The sequence below is a fragment of the Anneissia japonica genome, unplaced genomic scaffold (assembly GCF_011630105.1).
Source record: "Anneissia japonica isolate Jap-2015-1 unplaced genomic scaffold, ASM1163010v1 scaffold287835_len3118868_cov185, whole genome shotgun sequence".
Taxonomy (NCBI): Eukaryota; Metazoa; Echinodermata; class Crinoidea; order Comatulida; family Comatulidae; genus Anneissia; species Anneissia japonica.
Window position 1 is genome coordinate 218867 of NW_022737223.1, and position 11217 is coordinate 230083.

Sequence of the window (11217 nt, forward strand, 5' to 3'; positions counted from 1 at the left end):
TTTCAAAGGCTGGGTGTATCCAACTTCGAACAACGTCGAAAAGGGAATGAGAACGTTTGTTAGGGAGACGGTTCGCACGTGGCGCCTTGGGTCGGACTGTTCCATTATTTTCGAAGGGGTGTTCCGTTTTGGGAACAATGGCAATTAGTCGGTTATCCAGGTAAGTATTCACGAAATAGACTAACATATTAAAGTTCTCATACAAATATAATAACAATACATAAAACACACAAAAAAACAAATAGTTAGATTCTGTTCTACAGGTTGAAACTGCTCGAATCTTATGACAAAAATGATAATAATCATTCCATATCAAACAACCCCACAAAATTATCGGATAGATTTTATTTAAAGAAGATAACATAACTGTACTTACTGACTCTAAGCACATGAGGCTCACTCTTGTCACTGGACGTGCACCTGTAAAGGCCAGCGTCACGTACTTCCACGTTATTTATCACAAGACGAATGGAACCATCATCTAGCCTCTGTGTGTACACTCTATCTGGGGGATCACCGACATCAAGAAGCCCAGATCCAATGTCACCAGAACCTAAATCAACTCCGGAGCCTGGTTCCCCAGATCCTGAGAATTCTAAAATATGGTATGACAAAATAAATTTGAATTTGTAACTTCATAATTGGAGTTTCACTCTAACCAAACACCAAGCGACTCCAGAATCCAAATACTTTTAAATACTGTATATTTCAATTCTGATACAAATCTAGATCAGGACATATTCTCTTTTTCCATTACTCTATCATTTTAAAAAACTGAATTCCATTATAAATACACTTTATTATGGATAATGTTTATGAACAGCCATCCAGTTTCTATTATCATAAGGGCAATTTTCAGAATGCCTGACATACCCCAAGCCTTCCTCAAATGGTCTTGTAAAGCTAACATGAAATGTTTACAATTTTCATCTCTTGAAGAATACTTTCTCATTTCCCTTCCTTCCTTTGTAAGCATGTATATTTAAAAAAACAATGTTAGCAAGTAAGAATTCACAAAATAGACCACAAAATATGCTATATATTCTTAGCCTTGTTGACAACATTAGAACTCACCATCAGAGCTTTCAATAACATTTCCAACCGCATCGGTCCATACGGGAGGGGTTCTGGCACCATCACTTGCTCTACAAAGTATGGTGTGACGACTACCAGGTGTTGGGTCTTCAGACGAACTTGGGGTGATGGTCAAATCAAATGGTTTCTCCTCTGTGAAGTGAAAAAAATTGTCAATACATGGTTTTAAATGAATGCACAAAACCAGCTCTTCATGAGACATGGTAAGGAAAAGTACTTTATGTAGGCAGATATCACAAGCTTGCTTTTATCTCTGTTTAAGTTGCGGTCGTAAGACCGATACGTTTGTCGCTGCAGATTAATTAGATTTCTCTGTGAAACAGACTATACCGTGTACTTGTTATTATTTGATGTTCCGAAATTTATATTTGTTATTAAGTTTGATGCTTATGTATTTTACTACAAGCCTATGAAGCTTTTTAGATAACCCTTCTTTAGTTTCAACAGGTTGAAATATCAATTGCATAATTTGTTGTAGGGTCAGCATTTTAGTTAATTTTATCATAGTCGAATGCTGATCGACCTGTTTGTTGTACTTCAAACTTCAATTTTCATCAATGATTGAATGACAATATCATGCAATGCAGTGTAAGCGTTTTCCTTTTTGCGATGTCTGTTTACATAAATGTGACCCAAGCTCACAAATGCGCTGTAAACTCGCACCGCACTGTATTGAGAAACAAGCCTCCATAACCAGAATAGGGCGTAGAACGTGAATTATGTGTGAATTGGGTTTTGTGTAATTTATAAAGTATAACTATTGATCTTACTATTCCTGAAGGTCATAACTTTGCTTCCAGACACCCGATTGAATTCATTTAACTGTCATTTTAAAGTAAATGATATGTTCTATGTCATTATAACAAAAACTCATTTTGGCCTGAGGACAAGTTTACAGCCCTTTTGTGAGCTTGGGTCACAAATGCTAATATATGTAAACACCTCTGGACAATACTTGACTGTTTGAACAAATGTAAATACCAAAAGAAGAATTAACAATACATATTTCACCAGCATGAGGAATTCAAACTAACTACAAACAACTTACCAACGTAGGGGAATTCACATTGTGGTCCTCGGTAGTAAGGAGTACATCTACAAACACCATCTTCACACAACCCTCCATTTTCACATGGGTCTGCACAACTTGGAACTGTAGAGCAAATTTATTGAGAGAAAAAACAATACTAAGGATAATAGTAGCATTTAGATTTCTCAATATTATAAGAACTTTTGCATTAAATATACACCATTTTATCAGGTCTATTTTGAAACAGCGCCACCAACGTCTCACAAGTTTTCACTGAAGCCCATCCAGCAGCCTAGCCTGAGCAAATTTCATTTTTCTAGACACATATCTTCTTTTGAGTACTTCAACAACCAAAAACACTGCAGGTTTTATGCGCTCTTTTTTTTTGTATTTGTTGTTTTTGTCATTTTCTTTTCAAAGACTAGCGCAGGCCTCTACGACAACAAGGCGGTGCACCAGTCACACAGAACAGACAAACACTGGTAACTACATAGAGCGAAATGCCTAGGTCTCTGTATGTCACGTAATGGTAGTTACCAGAATCTCTGAAATTTCCATTTCAAATTTAGCGAAAATGGTGTATAGGCAGCAGATATTTAGGTGGTAAAATACATATTCATATACATATCATTATGGTTTGCAATGCCTAATAAGTACCCCCATTTCTCCTAAATACACCACTGACTTTTGTATCTTCTTACCATAAACCCTCAAATTGTGTCTTCTTTCTAACCCACCGACACTACATACATAGACATCTTGGTCTGATTCCTGGAGCTGTCTGAACCTCAAGATGGAGACATATGGGCCTGGCGTCTCTACAGTCAGTCTTGGATCTATAAAAAAGAAAACAATTCAAAAATAAATTAGAAATAAGATTAAATATAAACAAATCACAACTGTAGACCTTATATCGCAAAGTTTCTTACAAACAAAATTTTTAACTTTCTTTTACTGGTTTTTAATATTTAATAATTTTTTTACAATTTGGAATAAAGTAATTATTCTTGAATAGAAATGCATGAGCAATACCTGATGGTATTGTAAGTAGTTATGTTTACCCAGATTAACTAATTACAATACATTAATACAAAACATTTATGAAAAAAATAATGGTGTTTTATAAATCCAAGAATTATCATATGATAAATCAAATGATTGAGAAAGATAATGATAGTACCGCCAATTAATATGTTACTTACCTATTGGTAGGGCTGATGCTAAACTCCATGTAGGATATTGTGGTCTGTTATTTCCAGTTATCTCACAAACCAGTGCAATAGAGTTACCAACAAATGGAGCTGTTCCAACAAGACTGATATCCATTGAATATTCATTTTCAGCTGTAAATAAAGGATAAAAATAAAGATCGATTTTTAACAGATTATCTTGCAACAAGAAAATAATGCATTTATGAAAAAAAAAACATTTACACTTCTAAAGTTTCAGTGAGACACAAGGCATAAAAATAAAGTTTAACAGTCAGGTTATTTATAGAATAGAGATTTTTTTTATACATTTTTAAATCTTTTAATCACGTTGAAATTAAGAGCTTTGCTTTTACAGTTGTATTGTTCTGACTTCATTTAAGTTAAAATGTAAAGCATTTCACAATTAATGAGACAGTAAAAATAGCTTATGCATTTTGTGAAGGCATAAATACATGTGTCAAATAGGCTCTGGTTATATGTTAACCATTTTAGTATTTTGTCATAACTACGGTCTTCGATGTTCCATAATATGTCAATAAGAAGAAGAGATAAAATATTAAAATATTTATGTTTAAATTCAAAATCCTTATTATTTGTCAAATAAACAAAATATAATTCTTACCTATGTTTTCACAAGTATTTCCATAGTAACTTTCACTGCAAACACATTGACCAGCTACACAAGTACCACCATTCTCACACATAGGACTACATACAGGATCTTAAATAAACAGATTAAAACTGATAAATTATATACTTCACATCTTATAGTAGAGCTATTAGAGTAATAATAAATTGGGAAAGGATGCAAGGCTTTCTTTTCAGCAGCGCAAAACATGGCCTAGAAACAAAGAGGATAACATAAATGATTGAACAGAATATATGGAGAAACATAGAATTAGTTTTACAAACCTGTGACATCAATAAAATAGTTAGCTGTGATTGGTCCAGATACACATGTGTAATCACCAGTATGATCGAGACTTATCTGGCTGATATGCAGTATAGTAGTGGTTGCTGATACTTTCTCAATATAAGTTCCTAAAAAATAATATAATGATAAATCAAATTTATAAATTTATATATACATATTCATTTTTTATTTCAATACATACAAAAAAATAATTAAAAACATAATAATCTTCTTTTTTAATGTATTAATTATTCAAATTCTTTTAAGTGCTTTGATTTTAATGCTTTACTGCTGCAGCTCCATGTTCATTGGCTGTTTTAAAATTTTAATGTTGTGCATTCTAATTTAAATTTGGTAGTTTTTAATCTTTGTATAAGTATTCCTTATGTACTGTATTTTGATTAGATTTATTCATTTTAACTTTCGTAAAGTGCATTGAACAGTTTCATTGAAAATACATTATGAAAGTAATTATCATTATTATTATTATATTAATGTAGCACTTTAAATACTATAAATACTTTCTCCGAACCCCTTTGTATATACGATAGTGTTAAAAAAAAAAAAAAAACAGTAAATCTTATGCTTCATTCATACTATATAGTTGTATTTGATAAAATTAATACCTGTGAATTGTTATATGCCAAATGGCATAATCATGTATGGGAAAATCATATACTTGTTGCACGCAAACATGATAGTGCAGAGAGGGCTATAAAAGGAGTCTAAAGCCTTTTTTTCAACTAGGCGAATTTATTAGGCTTTCTGAGCTCTGATTGGTTGCACATTTTTTCGTTTCCCAAAAAGTAGAAACAGTTTGAATTAATACTTTCGCTGAAGTGAAAAACTCTGACAGGAATGTGAATACACATGAGCATGAACCGATGTTTTCGATTCGCGCCGATAAATTCGCCTTGTGGAAACAGGCTAAAGGTTGTTTACATGAATATTATGAGAGATTTTGAGAGGTCAAAGAGAAGAGCGAATCACGATAGACCCTGCCATTTCCACACTGACCAGAAAAAACTAATTCCTCTAATGTAGCACAATATGTTATATTATATACTAACAAAAGAAATGTTCAAAACAAATATTTGTCAGTTACCGTCATTTGATGTTTCCTCAATGACTGTACCATAAGGATTGACCCATACTGGTTCTGAGCTTCCGCCCTCTGCAGTTGTTTCACACTTGAAAGTGACATTACTTCCTTTTGTTGGCACTTGTTCAATGCCAGGAATGACACTCACTGTTATTCCTGAGCCTTGTGGATCCGCTGAAAGAGAAAAAATTATCTGTTTCAAGGAAAAATCATACCTATGGAAATATAGTAGTATAAGACTTCTTTTTTAGGTGATATTGATGACTAAATACATATTATTAAAAATCAATCCACTTGGTTTAGTATTAGAAGGTTACCATGGTACAGGACTAGCATTGTTTGATGATGATAATGATAAGGATGAAGATGTGAACAAAGAGGTGAATGATGGTGGTGGTGATGACGATAATGAAGAAGGTGAAGATGATAAAGATGATGATGATGATGATAATAAGATGAAAAAAAAAAGTAAATGATCATGAACATGATCATGATTATCAACATGATCATGATCATAAAGATGATGATGATGATAAAGATTATGAATTTCATAATGAATATCATAATGATAAAAATGATGATAATGATGTTCATATTGGTGAAAGTGGCAATGATGATGGTGAGTGCTTAGCTTTGGTCCTCCAATCAAAAGATCAGAGGTCTGAGCTTGGGGTCAAACACTTGTGCATGCCACTTAATCCATACTGTCTCTCCACAGCTAGGATTATAAGTAGGTATTTAGTAGATAGAATGCCAATGTACTTATTACTAGTTGCAATATTATGGAATACTCTCTTTGGTAAGTGTTCATACGGAGACACACAAAGAGAACCGACATGATTTTTTTCTATACGAGGCTTGCCATCCCAAATCCAGTGTACTGTCACTAAATGTTAAACTGATTAAATAGCATAAGAATGAGGCAGTATTGCATACCTTAGTACAGAAAAGCTGTAAGTAATACTTTTACTCATAACTTTGGCAATAAGTAGATTCCAGTAAATGACCAATCATTTAAAAGTATATAATGTGAAGAATGACAGCACAGTATAATATACACTCCAAGTATCAAAATGCACGCCATCATGTTGGGATTCAATATTTCAATATTAATTGTGTCATCATTCTATCTTATCTGAGATTAATCAGTAGACCTTTTGAAGAATATGAATATATTAAAAAGTCAATTTTCTTGTTCTGGTCATTGATGGTGGTTTTGGTATGGCAAGCCCTATATACTGTAACACTGACAATTTAGTATTATTGTTATTATGATGCTGACAAAGAAAGGACATGCACCTTTGAAGTTACAGAACTCTCCTGAGAACCCATCTGCACATTCACAGAAGCCATTAACACACGTGCCACCATTGGCACATGGTTCTCCACACACGGCGTCAGGATCTGCACAAGAAACAAGTACACAGAGAATATAACAGCTCCACTTATCAAAACCACATGCTTTAAATGCAAAAAAATGCTTTGGCTGATCAGAAAAAATGATTTGTCCTAGATAGGCCTTAGATCAAATCACAGGTGGTATGTCAAGTCAACAGCAAGTGGGCTGATGGTCTATCGGATAAAGCTTTGCTAAGTCTCAGCATTTTCCGATTTAGGCATGCAGTTGAAGCACTTTGATGACTAAGTTACATCATCAGAGAACATTCATATAGTCTGCTCTAGATTCCATTTCTTTCCAAATGTTACGTTTACTAGAATAAACATCACTAATGTTGTTGACACTCACCTTGAGGAACCAGGTTAAGAGTATTGGTGACCTTGTTTGCCCTGCACGTATATTTACCAGCTTCTGACGCTTGTAAGCTCTTGAAGCTCAGCTGAATCGTTCTTTTATTGAGATTTTTTGCGCTTACACTTGCACTTGCATCACCTTTTAAGCAAAAAATATAATACATAATTAGCTTTGCATACCACATAATGAATGTACATATCTTGAATTCATAATGATACTAAACTTATAATGTGCTAAATTTAATCGATTTTCTCTTCGGTTTTTTTTTTTTTGCTCACTGATTACTTTATCACAGCAAAAAAATTATATGAAATATTGCCTGTATAAAGCTCTGTTCCACAACCATTTAGTTTTAAGAGACAATTAACTGTGAGAATATGTGGCAAAGACAAGCCAAACCAGTCACTCATCGCAAATATCAATTGTTAGTTATTTATAGGGGTAAAGTGTAAAATGAGAATTATAAAATGGTAAAAGAATCATTTAAATCCAACATTCCATTATCAAGTTACAGGAGTTTAAACATACAGCTATTTAAAGAATGATATTTGAGAAATCAGCCTTCACAAATCGTTAAAAATTTTTTGTTGTAACATTAAAAATGGGGAAAACAATAGCATAGCATGATACGTAATATAGATATATAAATTAGTTTAGTGCAACAAAACAGATTTCCAGCATGTTTTAGCCATTATCTCTGTAACAGGATTGGCAATGAATAACTGGTTAGGATTGATTAAATATCAAAGGGGCGGGGCTTTATAGCGGAAAGGTCCATTGTGTTTCATTAATCAGTACAGCATACCTGAGACTATGTTATCATCTGGTCCATACCACTTGATGTTCTTAGGACCCTTCCCTTGTAGGCCACATGTATAGGTTACACGCTCGCCAATTACTGGATTTTCTGGTCCTGCTAAGCGCAACTTGAATTTCTTTTCACCTATTTAAGAAAGCATGTTCATTATTACTATATATGTTTATTAACGTTTATGTTCACACTTAAATAATACTACAGTATGTTTATATGTGTTGTGTAACATTCAACTGCTAATAATTCACTGTGTTTACAAGTTTAACATACTTACTTAGTACTTCACAGAGGTTTCCTGAATACTTATTCCTACAAGCACATTTATTGTCAATGCATGGCGCATCATTACGGCAAGGCAGATGACAAGGTGGCTCTCCTGCAAATAAGCAACAAAATTGTAAATACAAAGTTAAAAATATGGAAGACAACTGAACAAGATTTAAAACATGCAAAATTACAATTGTTGGTGGTGCTATAGAGTACCATAGTCGTGTCATCACTACACTAGGTGGCGCCCTCTGGACGTTGGTTACCATTCATTAAATCCAAGCAAAATAAGATAGCTTGAAAAGACTGCAAGTAATTTCAAAGGCTGGGTGTATCCAACTTCGAACAACGTCGAAAAGGGAATGAGGACGTTTGTTAGGGAGACGGTTCGCACGTGGCGCCTTGGGTCGGACTGTTCCATTATTTTCGAAGGGGTGTTCTGTTTTGGGAACAATGGCAATTAGTCGGTTATCCAGGTAAGTATTCACGAAATAGACTTGTAAATACAAAGTTAAAAATATGGAAGTCAACTGAACAAGATTTAAAAAATGCAAAATTACAATTGTTGGTGGTGCTATAGAGTACCACAGTCGTGTAGTCACTACACTAGGTGGCGCCCTCTGGACGTTGGTTACCATTCATTACGCCTGAATGACTTCATAATCTTAATGGTTTAAAATAGGCTTTCTGGAATAGGCATTTTTTATGTTAGAAATTGGGATCAATGGTTTGTCAGTGGGGAAAATGGCGTCGGTTCATTTTGTGTCGCCGATAGCAACAGAGTAGCATCACATCGTATCATGATGTAACACTGTAGTACTCTATAAGAACATTATACTCCTGATGATTGTTTTACTTGTGCTTACTACCATAGTAATCTCTTCAGGTCTCTTCAAAACAGATGTTGGTCGGGTGTGCTGCATTTAATTTATAAAACTGCACACTGGGCTTATACAGAGACAAAATCAAGCCTAAACAAGGTGGTAGGCTTATAGTCGAGCTTGGGCTTATAACTGGTAAAATACTTCCTAAATCAGTTCATTGGAATTCGAATGATTATTATGACAAAAAAAAAATATTCAAATGAAATTAATTTTTTCAAATATCAAGAGTTGAAAAGACTCATCTTACGGTACAAATCAAGTTTAAAGTTGGTTGCGAATGGAAATACGATGCAAGTGTATAGGCCAGTATCATCTTCAGTCAGGCTACTAATTATTAACTTCGTCTCTGTTGGTGATATTCGCTCCGAGTACATATCATCATTAATACCTGAAGTAGATACAAATTTTTACATACATTTTCATGATTTAACTACCAAAATATATCTGTTTTAATTAATGAGTACTCATTTGAATAAGTAGTTGATAGCCAAGAAAACCTACACACAATAATATATGGAACCTTTTTACATAACAATCAAACAATTGATCAGAATTATTTATAAATTTTTGATACTCACCAGGGGACTGATCTTGTATCCTTGAGCCATCTGGTGATACCCACACTGGGTCTTTGAACTCACTGTTCTCTGGTACCTCACAGGTGTAACTGACAGCCGAGTCCACACCTGGGATCTGGTTTGGAGGGCTATGAATACTCACACTAAATGGTCTGCCAACTATGTTGCAAAAATACACATACTGTAGTTAAAGTAACACTGAAAACTCAATATCAATAAAATTAGGTGTCGTCCAATATTTCTTTACAAAAAAATTAATTGATTGATTCAAGAAAAAAAATTACAAATATGAAAGTATAGTGCAAGGAAATTTATGTGAATGCTAAAATCTAGTAAAATTGATGGCATATTAAAATGTTATTTATTGATAAATAATGTTCCACTCTTTATAAGCTTAGAGATATAGAAATAGAGATAGACTGTACTGCAACTGCAATAGAGAAAATAAATGCATGATATTGTTAATCATATCATCAGTAGCTACTGTTTAATGATATATAATTATGTTAACATAAATGAAATACACTGTATACAAATCAGTGGCATATCTAGCAGTATTGACATGGGGGAGCTGATGAGAATATTTAAAGTCCAACTAAAATGACATATTCTAGTTGCTTTTAAAATGTCATAAAACAATAAAGAATTATATAATAAACATATCGATGACTTTCCTTTTATTTTTAGATAACGCGTTTTTCTGAAACACGAGTTTTAAATCACCTATTTTTATGAATTCTGTATCGCTAAGCTCCAACTTCTGAATCTGACCCGCATTTGACCTTTACCGGATAGACATACACTCGGTACAACATAACACAGGATGTTCATGGGATCGTGACTCTTAGCAACACAAACATATTAGGTAGTAGGAATCACAGGTTTTACGATATTCTCAGTTAAGGCCTAGGGTAATCATACGCTGAAAATTCGGAGAGTAATTATTAAATAAACATTCAAAACGTACTAGCAGCCCTCGAAATTAGCATCGGCATCACGTTATGAACACAATGTAAGAGCGAGAATGCGAGTAGGCCTAGGCCTAGCTAGCTAAGCTAGGCCCTATTCTCTGCATCCACCCCATACCCAAAGCCCGTACTCGCTACATACCACAAATGTGTTTGAATAAAACATTTAAACTATTTGTTTTGATTTACTTTATTCATGATGATTAAATATCTTACACAAAATACATGCATATTATTACTGTATATGCTATTTTTATGACCGACGAGGTTGTTTACTTTTTGCTAGAATACGTCGTATGGAGCGATGTTCTTCGCTCAATCGGGGCCGCTCGGCACAAATTTGTTTTGACTTTAGTGATGATTATGGGTTTAATTACAGTATCTTACAAAAAATTTATACATGCATATTTTATGCTATATTATGATGGACGAGGTTGTTTACTTCTTGCTTCAAAGCATACTTCGTTCATAGGGCCGATCACTTGTTCTCTACAACGTGGTCTTTCTTCAGATGTTCTTCGCCGACGCTCGATCGGGACCGGCTTGACCCGATTTAACGGTGTCTGGACTTTGGGTGGGTGGGGGCTTGAGAAATGAGAAAG

General features: G+C 34.1%; 1 protein-coding gene across 1 annotated transcript in view; it reads right to left on the minus strand.

Moving 5' to 3' along the window:
* Positions 1-11217, minus strand: part of LOC117117126 — a 118218-nt gene that overhangs the window by 28288 nt on the left and 78713 nt on the right. Inside the window, exons 119-132 of the mRNA XM_033261334.1 lie at positions 9648-9828; positions 9317-9457; positions 8193-8294; positions 7910-8047; positions 7099-7242; positions 6651-6755; positions 5355-5525; positions 4249-4377; positions 3959-4057; positions 3328-3468; positions 2827-2961; positions 2144-2248; positions 1075-1227; positions 377-595 (exon numbers count right to left, since the gene is read on the minus strand). Of these exons, the coding sequence (XP_033117225.1) occupies positions 377-595; positions 1075-1227; positions 2144-2248; positions 2827-2961; positions 3328-3468; positions 3959-4057; positions 4249-4377; positions 5355-5525; positions 6651-6755; positions 7099-7242; positions 7910-8047; positions 8193-8294; positions 9317-9457; positions 9648-9828 (1963 nt within the window). The remainder of the gene's footprint in view (positions 1-376; positions 596-1074; positions 1228-2143; positions 2249-2826; positions 2962-3327; positions 3469-3958; positions 4058-4248; positions 4378-5354; positions 5526-6650; positions 6756-7098; positions 7243-7909; positions 8048-8192; positions 8295-9316; positions 9458-9647; positions 9829-11217) is intronic.